Source organism: Pelmatolapia mariae, linkage group LG10_11, assembly GCF_036321145.2.
Source record: "Pelmatolapia mariae isolate MD_Pm_ZW linkage group LG10_11, Pm_UMD_F_2, whole genome shotgun sequence".
Taxonomy (NCBI): domain Eukaryota; kingdom Metazoa; phylum Chordata; class Actinopteri; order Cichliformes; family Cichlidae; genus Pelmatolapia; species Pelmatolapia mariae.
In genome coordinates, this window is record NC_086236.1 from 43,174,109 (window position 1) to 43,192,960 (window position 18,852).

At 40.2% G+C, this 18,852-nt stretch overlaps 1 protein-coding gene across 1 annotated transcript; it reads left to right on the forward strand.

Moving 5' to 3' along the window:
- Positions 1–3,062: 3,062 nt before the first annotated feature.
- Positions 3,063–10,831, forward strand: LOC134636200 (V-type proton ATPase subunit C 1-A). The gene is made up of 13 exons (XM_063486078.1): positions 3,063–3,206; positions 3,643–3,803; positions 4,393–4,460; positions 5,371–5,456; positions 5,643–5,737; positions 7,839–7,930; positions 8,152–8,250; positions 8,353–8,421; positions 8,599–8,691; positions 8,923–9,016; positions 9,710–9,807; positions 9,892–10,018; positions 10,529–10,831. Exons 2-13 carry the CDS (start codon positions 3,672–3,674, stop codon positions 10,625–10,627), a joined length of 1,152 nt encoding a protein of 383 aa, XP_063342148.1. The 5' UTR covers positions 3,063–3,206; positions 3,643–3,671; the 3' UTR covers positions 10,628–10,831.
- The last annotated feature ends 8,021 nt before the right edge of the window (positions 10,832–18,852 follow it).

Consider the following 18,852-nt stretch of genomic DNA (forward strand, 5'->3'; position numbering starts at 1 on the left):
ATTTTCAAGTGCAATCCACTAATGTCTGTCTTCTACAGTAAAAGCCCATTTTCTGCAGCATCTCTTCAGTCTGTGACCCTCATAGTTTAATTTTCACTTCATTTTTACAGAGTGACATACAGACACAAGTTCTCCAACCTGCTGTGAAGTTTAAGATCCAGGAATTTGTGACCTAGTGGACCTACTGTTCTTGTATGAAAACCCTGTTTACCAATTACAAAGCATTATCCCTTAAATCCCCAGCACCCTGACTGACCCACATCATATTTTTCTTATTTCACAGCAGTTCATGATGTCTTGTTGTTGTTGGGATTTTTTTTCTTCCACATATCTATAAAATTCCTCAGAGTGTTAGATGAGAGTTGAGTGCTCCTCGGGGAAAAAAAATAAACAATAGCAGTGCCTGTTTCACTAATAAACCTATTTCGTGGAGTCCATTGTAAAGGCTGCGGAGGCGATGTACTGCGACACAAAAAAGTTGTTCCGTGTTTTGTGCCTGTTCTCTCTAACACTACACGGGTTATGTATATATAAGGCTAATCACACATAGCATCTAAAGTGGCTTCCAGTAACGCACAATGTTTGATTTCCATTGTTTGGATCATAATAGCCATCGCTGCCGTTGGGTATGCGACAGGGAGACATGTGTACCACCCACTGTGAGTGCAAATACTCCAGTGGCTGCATTGTGCAGCAGGAATTCTTATTTGCAAACATTGCAAACAGATTACATCAATGGACCGATATAGAAAGACCCTGAATCACCCCTGAGTGACCAAGGCAGGCAAAAAAGGAATAAACAACATGTTCCAAGAATCAAAAGGTCAGACAATTACATACAGCCAACAATATTGATTCCCTTCATTTTTCAAAAAGAAGAAGTTGTTATGGGTATTTGTTTAATGAATATTCACAGACAATTTGAATTTGTTAAGAGAATATACACATTATCTATAAATTTTCCATAACAGGCCATGTGCATTTTACAATATGTAAAATAACTCATGTAAAATACACTTTTCTAGTGCTCAGCTCCACACAATTACAACCCACATATATACATATATATACACATAGCATATAAATAACTCATCTTCAGTGCAGCTGTGCAATATTAACTCCCAGTCTTATATAGCTGACAGCTTTTAAATACCTGTCAGTAAATGAGTTTAAATATTGCATTTATATTATGTCAGTACATTTATGGTATTTAAGCCTTTTCTTCTTCTTTTTTTCACCATGTGAGTGAGTGTTGTCTGTTATGCTTGCATAATGACAATGAAAAGTCTTAAATTTACCATTTTGGTGGACATGAATAGTTGTTTAAAAACACCATACATTAGTCGTATGCAACAGGCTCTTGTTAAGTCTCTCCGGAGTGGTTTCACCTCTTTTTTTTTGCCAAAGAATGTTGCTAAGTAAAAAGAGAACTCCAAACAAACTTCTCCTCACACTGACCTGAATGTTAAGCAGGGAAATATAAAGCAGCTGACTGCAGGAATATAGCAAATATTCAACAGGTATATCTTTAGAAGACTTAAAGCAGCAATATCAGATTAATAAATACCCTGATACTCCTTTTTTCATAAACACCACAGCCATAGGTCTCACATAGCACCAAGAGGACCCACGGTGGTCTTATAAAGACTAATAGATACTTGAGAAATGTTAATGCACCCAAAAATAAACTGGAAAAATGGCTTCGTATTTCTGTGATATGCCATCAAATGGGAATAGCCTTTATCACTGGGCTTTCCCAGGACATGTCATGTATAACAATAGTATCAAAGAGGTGGAGAGATACAGCGCGATACCATAATGGCTAAACAATAACAACGCCTAAAAAAATGATGCACATTTCACCCTCATTTCCCTTCTTGCAAAGATAGATTGCACAAAAATTATTTATCATTGTTACAGAACTCTAAAATGACTGGAATACTCTTGAAGTGCATTGTTTCTGGGGAAACCAAATCATGAGGTAGTTCCCATGAATGACACTAGCTGCTTATGTAAATGCTCTGAGTTTGGTGTGTGCATGTTAAAAGGCTACATGGGTACAAGCACACCTGTAAGCATCAGTTACTTTGGACCAAGACGAAACAGGTGATGTGGAATGTACAGTACACAAAGCATTTAGAGAGAGACCTTCATCCTTCACGTGTAGTTCTGCGACACACTCATGTGGCCTTTCATTGTGTACTCTTAACATGGTTTTTATTATTAGCATTTTCTAAAGAAGCTGAAGAAGGGCAAGGGGAGAGCAACACGCTTGTTACAGTAGGAGTTTTATGCTTCGTTACTTTATCACTTGTCTCTGTTTCTGAACCTCCAGAGATCATGCAGCTGAATCTAAGCAGTAGCTGGCCTTCTGCAGACTGGCTGATTGTGGTGTGTGTGTCCCCTGATAACATCCAGGGAGACTGGCCTCTAGCCAGCTATGGGCAAACTCAACCCTGTCGTTTGATGTCGAGGGTTGGCTCCAGGCAGACCAAGCATTGTGTCCCAAAACAATGAACCCCAGACCCACCGAACTATAAACATGTCCCTTTGGGGGGCGTTTTCCTCGGTATTCTGTACAGGAGACACCCAAAGTCAGGAAACCTGACCCAGCTTTCCTAAATTTAGTTACTCTAAAGGCTCAAATGCTGCTGACTTGGCATCCAACATTGTCTGCCTTCTTGTCTAATAGGGTAATAATGAGTTTGGAATGTTGACCCAGGATCAAGTCTGAGATTTGGGGCTTATAATTAAGGAAATTTGTTGAAATTCCATTAAAACAAGAATATTTTTTCTCATCAAAATAAACTTACATTAATTTTATTTGCTGTTACATAAGTGTCAAACAATCTTGGTGTTTTGTTTCAGAATGTGGCCGAGCTAAACACACTCTCTTTTATCCGGATTATAGTCTAAACTATCTACATAACTCAAACGTTTTTGAGCCCGAGCACCACCACCAGTCAGGGTTTTTGCGGGTTCAAGCTGAGCCAGGCTGCAGTACTCGCTCACCGCCAGCTGGGGTCGTTGGTGGGTCTCCGCAGCGTGTGTGAGAGGCCTTCCGGTTCCTCTTGCAGATCAGCTGACTGGTACTGCTGTCAGGAGCTCACGAACTGTACTGAATGGCAACTATGAACGCTGTCAAGCTATAGAAACACTATAAACACCTTTATTTTCACTAACAACTGTAACGTTTTAATACCCCGGTGAGTGAACAGCTAAAACGATACCAAAAAGTACCTGAGTTGTTACCGTTAATAGCAAAGCTAGCGAAATGGCTAACGATAGCTAATCCCAGCTGGATGCTGCTTGACCTTAACCATGTTTTTGTTTTGCCAGCTACGGTTTATGTAACATATTGCTTATTTTTTTTTATTTACGGTATTGTAACGTCAGTTAGTAGTCAGGGAGTGACAATATGGACTGTTGGTGAAAGAGAAACGTCAGCATGTAATTGTCTTGAATGAATTGAATGAATTGTTGCTAGTGTAGCATCACTGCATCAGCTTGCTTAGTGGGGAACGGTGTCCCTGTAAGCAAACAGTCTTTTACTTGTAATCGGACAGATAGTATTGTTTAACTACATGCTAAGGCTAATAATATTAGAGAAAGCACTAGTCTAAGTCTGGCTTTCCTTTCCAGCTTCCTCGAGCTGCACCAGTGCTGGAAACATGACAGAGTTTTGGTTGATCTCTGCACCGGGAGATAAGACCTGCCAGCAAACATGGGACAAAATGATGGCAGCCACCACGCGTACCAACAATCTCTCCACCAACCACAAGTTTAACATCCCAGACCTCAAGGTTAGTATGGGTTTATACACTTTTCAGGACAGTATATAAACCCAGGACAGTGCTTGCCACACTGTTCTGCTGTTCCTTCCTGTGCTGCAGTGCAGAGCTGTTACACTGTAGTAATTCATAATGATTTACCCCATTCATTTCAAAAACTCATTTTAGATGTTTAACAATCAAAATCACTCACCTTCTGCATCCACTGTCAAGAATAAACCGATTCTGTGTATCGGAAGCAGTCTGTACACAGATCTGTTTCCTTCATGTTGAAGCAGCGGGTAGGGGAGTGTTTCATCCACAGAGCAGCTCTGCTTTTCTGAATTGGTCACTCTCCATGCTGAAGGTGAAGTAACCCCACTGACCTTGGTGCTACGCGGGGTTCTAATGTCCCACTGCTGCTGTTAGCAATGCACGAACGCCTCTGGACAAAGAGGCGCCGTCCAAAGCGCACAGGGCCCCCCTGGATGTCACTGTAGGCAGACTGAACCCCAGACGTCCCTGTTTAAACACAACCCTGCTGACACTGCTGAAAAAGACCCAAATCTCAGCACTGATAACTCAAAACATTTTTAATTTTTGTTTTTGTCTCCAAAAACAGGTTGGGACACTGGATGTCTTGGTCGGGCTGTCGGATGAACTGGCCAAATTAGATTCCTTTGTTGAAGGGTATGCAACCTGTTAATTTCTGATTTGAACCGAACATTGTTTTTCTCATTAAAAAGTTATTTCCTGTTTATAATGGCTCTTACTATTGACCTATTAATGAGAGTTGAACATAAAACCTGCATTCCCAGTCCTCTGCCACTCTGTAATCCTTCCTCTACTTTGTAACAATGAGGAATTTCACAGGGACCTGAGGCTAGTGAACTCTGCAGTCTAAACTTGGCAATTTACAGTTGGGTGATACACCCGCAGCTCCTTCTGTAGTCATATTTATAGCAGATGACTTCACTCTCATGAGTATGTTTGACTGTAATCTCTAGTCTTTTGGAAATATTGACATCCAAAGCTCACACACAGCTCTTAGTGCCTGAGCTCTGATGTGCTTCCTCTGCTGACTGTGGGAAAGACCAACCTTGCAACACGGTTTCACTTGTTTGCCTACAGCCTCTCTTTAATCCAGTTCCTTTTTGAAGTTTCTGCACGCCATATCTGAAAAAGAAACTGCTAAATTCTTAACTCGTTTCAGTTAAAACTTTAAGTTGATTTTTGACACTTGATATTCTAATAACATTGCAAAATAGATGGGTAAAAGTTGAACATTAGTGGCTGATGTACTTTCTTAAGAACTTTTAGCCATCAAATGCGACTTGGCTCTTGGTGTTTCTGTGGCTTCAAGGCTGCTCTGATGTGCCACGGAACAGTGTGGTTAAAAATCTTGAGGACTGAAAGTCTGCTGTTTTATAAATGACCTTGTCAGGAGATTATCTTTACACGAATATGTGAAATCCTTTGATGTGTGCGTCAGTTTGTGTTAAATCTGGTGGGGGGGAATCAGGTCCTGGGGGTCATGTGATGCTTAGTGCATGCAGTTTGTGTTGAGATGGCATTTTTGATCTCTCCTGGGTGTTCACAGTGTGGTGAAGAAGGTGGCCCAGTACATGGCTGATGTGTTGGAGGACAGCCGGGACAAAGTGCAGGAGAACCTACTGGCCAATGGAGGTACGCTAATGGTTACAACACTCTCTGTTCGGATTATGTTAAAAAAAGGAACATATATCTGTATTTTTAATTGGGGTAATGCAAAGAATGGTTAGCTGCAGAATAGTGATATCAACTTTAGGCTGCCGTGAGATAATAAGCAGGTAATAGTGTTGCTTTTACAGCTTTTGTTTTCTTTCCCTTTAGTTGATCTTGTCACCTACATTACAAGATTTCAATGGGATATGGCAAAATATCCCATAAAACAGTCCCTTAAAAACATCTCTGAAATCATCTCAAAGGTAGGTCTGTCATTTAGGTTAGAAACATAAAAAATAATATCCCTGAACATATCTTGATGCATGTTCAGTCATCCAGGTAAGTAAATCTCCAAAAGTTGATTCTGTTCATCTGGACGTAGCGTTTTGTGGGAGAAACGTTTCGTCACTCATCCAAGTGACTTCTTCAGTCTCAGCTGACTGCAGGTTTCCCCAACCTTATAAACAGTACATTTGCATAATGACTGAAACCAGCCCACTGAATGAACATTGTTGCTTCTGTGACTTCTTCAGTCAGCTGAGACTGAAGATGTCAGTTGGATGAGTGACGAAACGTTTCTCCCACAAAACGCTACGTCCAGATGAACAGAATCAACTTTTGGAGATTCCTGAACATACACTACCAGTCAAAAGTTTGGACACACCTTCTCATTTAATGTTTTTTCTTTATTTTCATGACTATTTACATTGTAGATTCTCACTGAAGGCATCAAACGTATAAATAATAACATATGGAATTATGTAGTAAACAAAAAAGTGTGAAATAACTCAAAAATATGTTTTATATTTTAGATTCTTCAAAATAGCCACCCTTTGCTTTGATTATTGCTTTGCACACTCTTGGCATTCTCTCGATGAGCTTCATGACGTAGTCAGAAATTGTTTTCCAACAGTATTGAAGGAGTTCCCAGAGATGCTGAGCACTTGTTGGCCCTTTTGCCTTCACTCTGCGGTCCATCTCATCCCAAACCATCTTGATTGGGTTTAGATCAGGTGACTCTGGAGGCCAGACCATCTGGCACAGCACTCCACCACTCTCCTTTTTGGTCAAACAGCCCTTGCACAGCCTGGAGATGTGTTTGGGGTCATTGTCCTGTTGAAAAATAAATGTTGGTCCAGCTAAAAGCAATGTCGCTGCACGCTGGTTCAGTGTGCCTTTAATTTTGAATAAATCCCCAACAGTGTCGCCAGCAAAGCACCCCCAGACTATCACACCGTTGGTGGGAACCATGCATGTAGAGACCTTTTCTGCATCGTACAAAGGCACGGCAGGTGGAACCAAAGATCTGAAATTTGGACTCATCAGACCAAAGCACAGATATCCACTGGTCTAATGTCCATTCCTTGTGTTTCTTGGCTCAAACAAATCCCTTCTGCTTGTTGGTTTTCCTTAGTAGTCCTCTCTATTTGGCCATAAAGGCCTGATTCGTCTCCTCTGAACAGTTGATATAGAGATGTGTCTGCTACTGGAACTCTGTGTGGCATTTATCTGGGCTCTAATCTCAGGTGCTGTTAACTTGCAGTTTCTGAGGCTGGTGACTTGGATGAATTTATCCTCAGCAGCAGAGGTGACTCTTGGTCTTCCTTTGGTCCTCATGTAAGCCAGTTTTGTCATGGTTCTTGATGGTTTTGGCAACTGCATTTGGGGACAATTTAAAAGTTTTTGCAATTTTCCAGACTGAGTGACTTTCAGTTCTTAAAGTAATGATAGACTGTCGTTTCTCTTTACTTAGCTGATTGGTTCTTGGCATAATATGAATTCCAACAGTTGCCAAATAGGGCTGTCAGCTGTGTACCAACCTGACTTCTGCACAACACAAGTGTGTCACCCAATCCCATTAAGAAGACAAGAAATTCCACAAATAAACCCTGACAAGGCACAACTGTGACGTGAAAACCATTTCAGGTGACTACATCATGAAGCTCACTGAGAGAAGGCCAAGGGTTTGCAGCGCTGTCATCAAAGCACAGAGTGGCTACTTTGAGGAATCTAAAATATAAAACATATTTAGAATTATTTATCAATTTTTTTCTTTGCTACATAATTCCACATATCTTGCTTCATATATTTGATGTCTTCAGTGAGTATCTAAAATATAAAAAGTAGTAAAACATAAAGAAAAAAAAATAGTAAATGAGCAGGTATGTCCAAACTTTTGACTGTATATGTTGTTTTATTTTTTAAAATTTTATATACTCATGAGTAGCAGTAAGGTTTAGTAATATCTTCTCACTTATTTAATCCAGGTCCCTCACTGCAGTTATTTTATTCTGTGGTCTTTTGTTGTATTTTACTTTGTCTGTCATTAATATTTTTTGCCTTTTTTTTTTTTTTTTTTTACAGCAAGTAACTCAGATTGACAATGACTTGAAGACCAGAGCATCAGCGTATAATAACCTGAAGGGAAACTTGCAGAACTTAGAAAGGAAGAATGCGTAAGTTACTCACATGGACAAAAGTACACCTGTAACATGACATGAAGGACTAGTGCTGGCCTGGAACGTCCTTTAGGATGATCGTTCGCTTCCTTTATTTTCCCCCACCTCACTGTGTTTTACCTTGACCTTGTCTGTATACTCTGACTCTGAAAAGCTTTTATCAACAGCAGGACCCTCATATGTCTCTGTGTTGTTGTAATGCTATTGTGTGCCAACAGGGGGAGCCTGTTGACCAGGAGCCTGGCTGACATTGTCAAGAAGGATGATTTTGTACTTGATTCAGAGTACCTCATCACTTTGCTGGTCGTCGTACCAAAGTGAGTCAGCCCCAAGTAAACACAGCTATGTCCTGATTGATTCTGTATTGAATGAGAAGGAATATGAGCATTAATGAGTTCTGCGCTGTTTTGTTTGTTCAGGACGGGATACTCTGACTGGCAGAAAGCATATGAAACGCTTGCTGAGATGGTGGTCCCACGGTCTTCACAGTAAGTCATGTCATCCATGAAACAGATATTTTGTCGATGCTTCTATCAAGCATCTATTGTTTAGTTTGCTCTTTGTGACAATTTACTTTTTTGTTCTTATTTATGAAAATAGCAGTTAATTTACATTATAAACCTCCTATCATTATATCACTAAATAGTACCTGGGTTTTCTTCTAGTCTGCTATTTGAAGACAGTGACAGTGGGCTGTTCAGTGTCACTCTGTTCAGGAAAGCAATTGATGACTTCAAACACAAAGCTAGAGAGAACAAGTAAGTGATGGCATTGTGTTATTATAACCACTATGATAAACATCATTCTTCCCAGTGAATTATTTATGTGTCACATATCTAAGTGATGTTCTTACATATGTAGATCTGCCATGCATTATGTTTTAACAACTGACCGTCACACATTTATGTGAAGGATATAAGCTCTACACATAAAAATCACTTTCTGGTTAAATGAAACTGGTTTTTGTGTCCTCTTCATGATGTTCATAGGTTCACGGTAAGAGACTTTCAGTACAATGAAGAGGAGATGAAGGCAGATAAAGAAGAGATGACACGGCTCTCCACAGATAAGAAGAAGCAGTTTGTAAGTTCCATAGTTTTTTTTCTCTAATGTCATGTATTTGTTCTATTTTGGGTTTGCTGTGCAAGTAATAGAAAAGTCAAAAGGCCCAAATGGTTTGGCATGTTCTAGCCCATGAGGTGCTGTTCATAAATATGTAGTACTTATATGTTGAATTATTAGCCTACTGTGCTATTCTGTTTAATTTACTATCTTCCATGTGGTTAAGAAAAAGGTTTGGATGCTCTGTGTGTGGTAGACTGATAAGATTCTACCAAATATCACACTAATTTGTATTTGTATTGTTTATACTTGTTTTTGCTGGATTGATAAATATTATTGTATGCATATACAATCTTTTTCTTTTTGTTAAGCCTGATAACTGTATGGATTTCCCCCCCACTGTGTTCTGTGGAAGAATACTTGAGTGTGTGTTTGCATCACAAACAACCAATTAAAGGCTGAAGCAGTTCACAGACATTCAGTTACTGTGCAGCCAGCAGGAGTCAGAAAGTGCTGAGTGCACACGCACCCAAAGAAAGTTTGTCAGTGGCTACAGAACATACAGCTGTTTAGGAGAGAAAGAGGATCTGTCAGCAGGACTTTTATAAGGCACTTTCATTAAAAACAGATATTTTGAAGCACTTGCTGTGAATGAATTTAAGATTCATGACTCTGGCACATAAAACTGATGGTTACTGTTGTTCATCTCTGTAGGGTCCACTTGTCCGGTGGCTGAAAGTGAACTTTAGTGAAGCCTTCATTGCATGGATTCACATTAAAGCACTACGAGTCTTTGTGGAATCTGTTTTAAGGTAGGCCTCTTGAATAAACATCGCAGTGCCAACAAAAAGTGTAGTTGAACATGTAAGTGGAGTTGAACATGTTCTGGTTTGCAGATATGGGTTGCCTGTGAATTTTCAAGCCATGCTCCTGCAGCCAAACAAGAAGACCATGAAGAAGCTGAGGGAGGTGCTCAATGACCTGTACAAACATCTGGACAGCAGTGCAGCAGCTATCATTGATGTGAGTGCTTCAATAATCCTCAACACTGAGTAGGAAGGGGAAGTAGATGCTGCAATCTCTGCATCCATCCTTGTGTCAGGGTATAACAGCTGCTCCCTCTCATGGCAGGAGCTGGTTACTGCAGATGGGATATAGGTTAAGTTGTGCAGCATTGTTTCTGTTTGTGTAATGCATTTATAATGTTGACAGTTGAAAAGAAGAAAAAAAATAAAAAATTCTTGTTAAATATTTCAAATCTAAAGTTTCATTTAGGCAAACCTCGGAACAGGTAAGTAGCACATTTGGTCTACCTGTGTCTGTTCCATCCAAACAAGGGTGTATTTTTTTTCCAAGGATTTGGATTGTGAGGGGAAATTGGATTTGGTGTAAAGTTTCATTATATGACACACACACACACACACACACACACACACACACACACACACACACACACACACACACACACACACACAGATATTGCATTGGCTGCTCACACCCACTAATATCCTGCTTCTTGTGTTTTCTCTCCAGTCTGCAATGGACATCCCAGGCCTGAACCTGAGCCAGCAGGAATATTATCCTTACGTCTACTACAAAATCGACTGCAACCTGCTGGATTTCAAAGTTTAACACTTTAACTGATCGTTTGTCTTTCTGAGTGTCTATTAAGTTATGTTTTTTCTTCATCGGTCAAACCTCCGCCTCCTCCCACTCTCTCTCTCTCTCTCCCCTCCTTCGTCAGCTGCTTGAATGACAGAGCTGCATGTTCATTCCTTGTGGTGAAAAGGCTTCAACCACTTTTACAACCAGGGCAAAAAAAACCAACTTTTGAAATGTTTTTGTTTACAGTTTTTCTTTTAAAGGCACGCTGATAATTAGCTTTTTCTCAACGTGAAATCAATTAAGAAAAATGTACTGGAGAGCTAAGCGTATTTACTGTGTCATTCCATGTGTGCTGGTGTGAAGTGATAGCCATCTTCTGTAGCTGTGTTCAGAGATTTGTGTTTACATTTGGGCAATTTCATCATTGTAGCCATGGCCACCACATCTGGTATGTGTTTCTGAGATTCTGCACACATTGTGAAACACAGATGACTGTATGTTGTCGTCCCATGTTGTGTATTTACTGTAAAACAAAAGAAATCTATATCTGAGTATTGTGTAAGCCATTGATTGAATAAATGTGATGGAGACCACAGCATTTCAAGTGATAGAGACAGAAATGACAGGGATGGTGCGTGACAGACACACCAGATGACACCGGGATTGTGGTAAGGGTTTATACCATGTTTTTGGAATCTCTCCCATTGACTTTATGATTGAGGTTCGAAGAATTCCAAGGAAAGTATCCCCTTCCAATTTCATGCATTGGTGGGAATATGGAAGTTGGAATCTGAATTCCATTCTTACTCTACCAGAAAATCTTGTACTGGGACGAGGTCACAATCCTCAGCCAATCACTGATTGTTACACCCCGTCTAGGGGCCAGGTCCTAGCAGGAATGAGGCACTTGCTGCCCCCAAGACCCAAACAGCCACAGAAAACAATTGCTTGTCATTACACGCCGTTTATTTACAAAGTAGTGAGGAAAGCAACAAGACATGAGGGGTGACAGGAAAAATCGTCTACAAAACAGTATATGGTTGAACTCTGTGCCCATTCATCCTTAATACCATATTGTGTGAAAAGCACTGACTGTACGTACAGATGGATGGCACAACTCTACTTCATCACACTGTACAAAATATCAAGCGCAGCCATCATTTGCTTGTAACTGAATCCAGAGTCTGCACAGCAGTCGTCACGTAATGGAGTAAATCATACTACTCTGGAGTATGATTACAATGAACCCAATAGAATTCTATTTGAACACTTCATCCCATTGTCTTGCTCCTCACCTTAAGCCTCATCTCCTAAACTGAAATGTAAGGCTCTAACATACAAAAACACTGGCAAACATGCTCCTTTATTCACAATATTGTTGCAATTACCAGCAGATTAGACACGTGGCACTTTTCCCTCCAACAACGGCTCAATATAAGCTTTACATTATGTCAACTGATGTTAGTCTTTAGTGTTTTTCCCCGTGATAAACAGTTTGATTATATTCTCACATTGTATGAGTTTATTCACCAAGTTTCAATAATGACATCTAACAGCAGCTAAAACAGTGCTTTCAAAAAGTACATGGGGCAATCCAGATGTTTTAGTTTTGTTGTAGTCATTTAATCCATGTTAATTACAAGTATAACATACCTGATGCTGAGGAATATAAAGAGGAGTCTTTCCACGTCTCCGTCTCTGAAAAACCACTGTCCACATCCTGCACTTCCTCTGCAAAGTAGTGACATAACAAAAAGCAAACTTCATAGTACAAGACATTTACTCTGAAACATAAAGAAAATTGAGATCAATCTGGATTTGATCCAAGCTCATTCCATTGAAGTCTGACAAGCAGGCAGCCTTCTTCTAGAGCAATCAGCCCTTTTGCTGACTTTAGCCAACTTGATAAAGCCGGTTCCTTTAGGCAACCTATAATACTGTCTGTGGACCCAGATATTATGGCCTAGAAAATTTGCAAGAATGTCCATCACATTATCTTTCAGGGTTAGGACTGTAGACAGCGTGGATACATGCCTACTCAACTTGGTTGAGGACAGTGTCTCTGGATGCTTGGCTCCACATTCCCTTGTAATCTGTCTGGTGGCACCCGATCCTCTTAAGTGGGTCTCCCCTTCAGGTCTGGAAAAGAAAAAGGGATTTTCATCAGGCACACCACAGGCCTGCCAACGTGCAACCAAGGCTTCCATTGAGGAAAGTATCCCAGGCGTTAAAAGGATAGGACCTTTCCTATTCCTTTTTCCTCTTATATGAATGTGCTCAAAACTCTGAAAATCCTACTTGCCAAATCCAAATGAACTCCCAAAGTGTCACATAGGGTGAATGCAGTCACTGGAATTTTTGTCTGTTTGTCCCAACTGTGCACAGAAAAAGGTGTCCAACTCCCCGCCAGCTGGCCTCCTCAGGCCCCTACCTGTTCCCCGGAAGCCCTGGTCACACATCGCACTGGATTTAATAACTGGACTGCCCCCATCTTCAGGTAATTCTGTCATTCTCACCATTGTTGATCGCTTCTCAAATGCTGCCCATTTCATTGCTCTGCCCAAGCTGCCCACTGCCTTGGAGACTGCGAAGCTGTTGACCGACCACGTGTTCCGCCTACATGGCATTCCCAAAGACATTGTGTGTGACAGGGGTCCACAGTTCACGTTGCGGGTGTGGAAGGAGTTCTGCTCGGTATTGGGAGCCCAAGTAAGTCTTTCCTCCGGATTTCACCCTCAGACAAATGGACAGACTGAAAGGACCAATCAGGAGCTGGAGGCGATGCTCCGTGTGATGTCCTTAAATCAGTCCCAGTTAGTGATGGGATTTTCGGCTCTTTTTAGAGAACCGGCTCTTTCGGCTCGGCTCACTAAAAAGAGCCGGCTCTTTCGGCTCCGAACCGGCTCTTTAGGTTGTTTTGTTGCTTTAATTTATTTATTATTAACAACAATATAAAATTATGCACAAAAGGAATTACTAATGTAAAAAAAAAGTGGTTTTATTTATATATGTTTATATATAAATATATGCGGTGGCCCCTAGAGACAAAGCACGTACAAACTCCAAAACACATTTCTAGTGTTAACTGAACTTCCAAAACAGAGCTACCTAGATCACTTAAATTACACAGTTGAAAGCATATGTGTATTGTTTGTGTATTTATACACAAGCACTCGTATATATTCAAATAATTCAAAAAAATGTTCATTTACCTGTTACTACCACACACCAAATCCGGTCATTGGTACTTGCTGGCTTGTGTAGCCACTAGGTAACAAAAGCTCAACACTGCGCCTAGCATCCTGGAGCACTTCTGTTGTCTTTTGTACGTGTTTTGGAGTTTTTACGTGCTTTGGAGTTTGTACGTGCTTCAGAGTTCGGACGTGTTTTGAAGTTTGTACGTGCTTTGTCTCTAGGGTACCGTAAATATACTTTTATTTATTCACTCCACATAAAATGTAATAAATAAATCATATAATACAAAAACCAACTATTCACATTTCAACTTTTAACTATTTAAATTTTCAGCTTTTTCCTTTTAAACAAATTTAAAGTGAAACAACACAAAACACTGTAAACCACAACACAATTAAATATAAATTAAAATATGAAAACAAAAAGAAGATGCACATTCTCTGTCATATGGGCCTGCATGAATAAACTTTCTGAATCCATAATCATCGGTAACTGAAAATAGTTGTGGATGATTACTATACCTTTCTAATGTGACGTTGTTGTCCCTGGCTCTCTTTCGCTGTCTCTCCCTCCCGCTCTGTTCCTGTGCTACTGCGAGTGTAACTACCGCCCCTCCCCCCTCTTCCCAGCGCAAGCACAAGGCTCGCGTGCGGAGTGAAGCAGAAAAAAAGTGCGAGAGAGAGGGTGAGAGAAAGAAAAAAAAAAACCCCAAGGCTCGTGATAAGGAGCCGGCTCGCGTCGTTCACGTCAAAGATCGTTCGCGAACGACCCATCACTAGTCCCGGGGGGGGGGGTCACGTGGCCAAGCCTTAAGATGGCAGCTTAGTGGGGTCGCTCCCAAGACAGTGTACAAACTTTCCATAAAAAACCCTTGTATACGCTGTTAGTGTGGTCTCGAATATACGGCACTGACATGTCAAAAGCTTCATCTGTGAAACAGTGTGAAATCTTTACCCGAAGACGCAAGACAGGCGCTACACCATCAACGTCCGACACAGATGCTAACATGGCTAGCATAGCCGAAGTTTTGGATGAACTCAAATCACTCCGGTCGGATTTTGGAGTCAAGTTGGACAGCATCGATATAAGACTGACTGGGATGGCAGGCGCTGTGACTGCACTGGAGGGTAAAGTCTCGGAGGTAAAGCAAGACATATTGAACCAGGGGGCTCATATCGAGGAGGCCGAAGCCCGCATTGCCGAAGTTGAAAGCACACTTGAAAAAACAGAAACGTCACTGAACTCGGCTATCAAACGAATCGCACTTCTTGAAGCCAAAACAGATGATTTGGAAAACCGCGGATGACGAAAGAACCTGCGCATCTTCGGCATAAAAGAGGGAGCAGAGGGGCAACAATCACTCTTCGACTTTATTAACATCATGTTACCTAAGTGGCTGGGGCTAGTGCCCGACAAGTCATTCACACTGGAGCGAGTGCATCGCACGCTTGCCTCCGGGAAACCAAACCAGAGCAGAGCGGTGCTTGTTCGCTTCTTAAAATTCCAAGAGAAGGAACTGGTATATCGGGAAGCAAGAAAACAACAAATTACACATGATGGGGCCAAGATCACATTTGCGCAGGATCTGTCTGCGGAGACGGTTCGGATCCGACGGGGATTTCACCCGGTTGTCAAGCTGTTTATTGATATCAATGCCTTCCGTGGATTCCAGCACAACCCATGCAGACTCAGGATCCTGTACGGTGGAAAGATCCACCTCTTCTCAACACCTCAAGAGGCCGAAAAATTCTACAAGAATCTGCTGAAGGAAACAGCAGAGGATGCTCATCACCAGTGAGTCGGTTAAACAACAGGTTAACCATTAAGACACTCCATAAGACTGCCTCTGCTTCAACATAACCGACCAGTAATTGAGTCACTGATAAGAGACAGATAAAATTTTGAGTTCAAATTTATGTGGAATTTTTGTTAACATAACTGGGCGTCATTAAGCGCATATTCGTTCGAAGTTTAATCGCAATCGTTTTTGGGTTATATATTAACAGCTGAACCTTAACTAAGTCTTTTTTGTTTTGTTTTGTTTTGTCCAACCAAGGGTAAACGTTACTTTATTATGGGGAAAAATCAGTATCATTATATGGTCAGTGTACACTGTCTGATTTATGGGGTTTTGGAGAGGTTGCGTTGACTAGTTACTCCTCAGTGATGTGGATTAACGCCCTCCAAATAATTTGTTCAAGGGAGGGGGGAGACATTTCCAACAATGAAATGCAAATGTTCAATCAGAAATTGTTTACAAGTTCTTTATCTGGTATCTGTGAGTGTGTGAATGTATGTGCAAACCTGCTTCTTCAATTTTTTCTTTACTTTGTTTATTTAAGTAAACAGTCTGACAATATTTGATGGAGAGGACAACTAAAGAAAACATTTTGAACGTTAACATTACGACCTGGAACGTTAGGGGGATACGGAAGTTAGTTAAACTGAAACAAGTATTAAACCGACTAAAACATTTTAACTCTAGAATTATTTTCCTACAAGAATCTCATCTTACTGCATCAGAGATACATTTATTAACCAAAAGATGGCAGGGTCAGGTATATTACTCTTCTTTTACTAGACATGCCAGAGGAGTCATTACTCTTATACATAAGTCAATCCCATTTCAAACTACGAGGGTGATTACAGATCCAAACGGGAGATATGTAGTTGTGCAGGGCCGTATCTCCATGTTAGAAATAAACCTGATAAATATCTATGGCCCCAACGAGGATAACCCATCCTTCTATGAAAATCTGTTTCTCACAATATCAACCTTGGAGAGCCTTTATATCATAGGAGGGGACTTCAATTGCACCCTGGACCCTAACCTGGATAGGTCGTCTCAAACTGACACTACTCATACCCAGACTAGAGATGGCACGATACCACTTTTTTATGTCCGATACCGATACCGATATCATAAATTTGGATATCTGCCGATACCGATATTAATCCGATATAGTGTGTTTTTTAATCAATAAAACTGTTTTTTTTAATATCTTGCTGCATTTTGTATAAGTTCATACTCAAGTTTAAATAAACAACAACACTAAAGCTATTCTGTTATACCTGTATGTAAAAAATACACTGCACCCAAAATATTTCATAGTTCAGCAATACTGATCAATCTAATAAACTTAAACCTACTCCATCCTTCCTATTCTGGTATTTTAAAGAGTACTTAGCAGAAATATTAAGCAACCTAACTAATAGGGTTGCAAACTCCCAGCAAAAAAAAAAAAAAAAGGGAACCACCCCCCACCCTCCACCTCATGATGCTTAATCGACGTAATCAACTTTAATTTGATGCAGTGTGAAAAAAATGCACAGAAATAAATTATTTTTCAAGAATAATTAAATATATTCAACATCTTTCTTCTACAGAATTGCAGACTGCACAGATGATATCTTCCCAAAGGAAAAAGTACTATAGCTTACTAGGGTATATTAGACTTAACAGTTACTATATACAGTAATGGACTTCTATACATTTTACATCAGATTAAAACTTTGGGTGTAAGATTCAGATAATTATTTATTAAAAGCTAGACATTTTAAATGAGAATAAGAAAGATAAGTATGTCTTTGTGCCCCCTTTTCCCTGTTAATGCCCTATCGGCCCCCCTGGCTAAACTTTGCTAGATCCGCCCCTGCACAGTTACCAGCCGTCAGCTACGTAGAAAAGGATCCTGGTCTAGAAAGTAATATTAAATAAATTCTAACAACAGCTTATCAAGGTTAAACGTGCTGCTGTTGTTCAGCCGCTGGTTTCCTCTTTCTGGTGCAAAGTGGGCCAAAAACAAAGAAGAGAGACGGACTCGCGACAGAAAAGCCGATCAGCTGATCATTAAGCAGTTTCACGATTGAAGTAGCAGCAAGAGAGGGAGAGAGAGAGAAGAGGCTCCATATATCGGTTGTTAAGCTTAACGTAGGTACGCTTTACAAACATTCAGAGATGAACTTACACACTTGCTTTACTTCTCTCTGGGATAACTTCCTCGGAGATGAAATGCTGGATTGCTAGCGAGGCTACAAATAAACACAGCCGCTCTATCACGTGAGCACACTGCTTCGAAGTGCTACGGTTACAAGCCGAGTTACGTCGTGTCTCAAGTTTTGTGAGATGCTTTTTTGATATTTAATGGATCGGATTACATTTTTTAATTTCTCGCCGATATCCGATCCAGTAATTTAGGTCAGTATCGGACCGATACCGATACCTAATATCGGATCGGTCCATCTCTAACCCAGACTAGAAAAATACTTTTTAACTATATGAAAGATTTGAGAATAAATGAGGTCTGGAGGACAAGGAATCCAAATAACAGGGAATTTTCATGTTATTCTAGTTCGTATCGAAGTCATTCGCGGATAGACTACTTTCTTATCTCTACAGAGTTACTACTTTGTGTTGCGAACTGTTGGTATAACAGTATTGTGATTAGTGATCACGCAGCAGTATGTCTATCAGTTAGATTGGGTGAAGTTGATCAAGGTGTAAAGCGATAGAGGATGCAAACATTTTTGTTAAAGGACCCATCATTTGTCAAATTTATAGAAACTTGCATTGATCAGTATTTTCAAATAAATAAAGATGAAACCACAGCTAGTATTAGGTGGGAAGCATTTAAAGCTTACATAAGAGGGGAAATTATAAGCTACAGTAGCAACAAGAGTAAGCAATATAACCAAGAATTAAAATCGTTAGAAAGGCAAATTAAATCTAATGAAACAGAATTTTACCAGAGCAATGATCCCACTAAACTAAACAATCTGAATATTCTAAGAGCCAGGTATGATAAATTAACAGCAGAGAAAGTGGCAAAAAGTTTAATGTGGACCAAACAATTATTTTATGACCAAGGAGAGGAGGCAGGAAAATTATTGGCCTGGAGGATAAAAAAAATGCAAGCAGAAAAAGCCATCACCCACATAAAGTCCAAATCGGGTATTATAACAACAGACTCTTTAGAAATAAACGAAAATTTCAGAGAGTTTTATCAATCTTTATACAAATCTGAATATATAGGAAACAGAGAAACACAAGATGCATT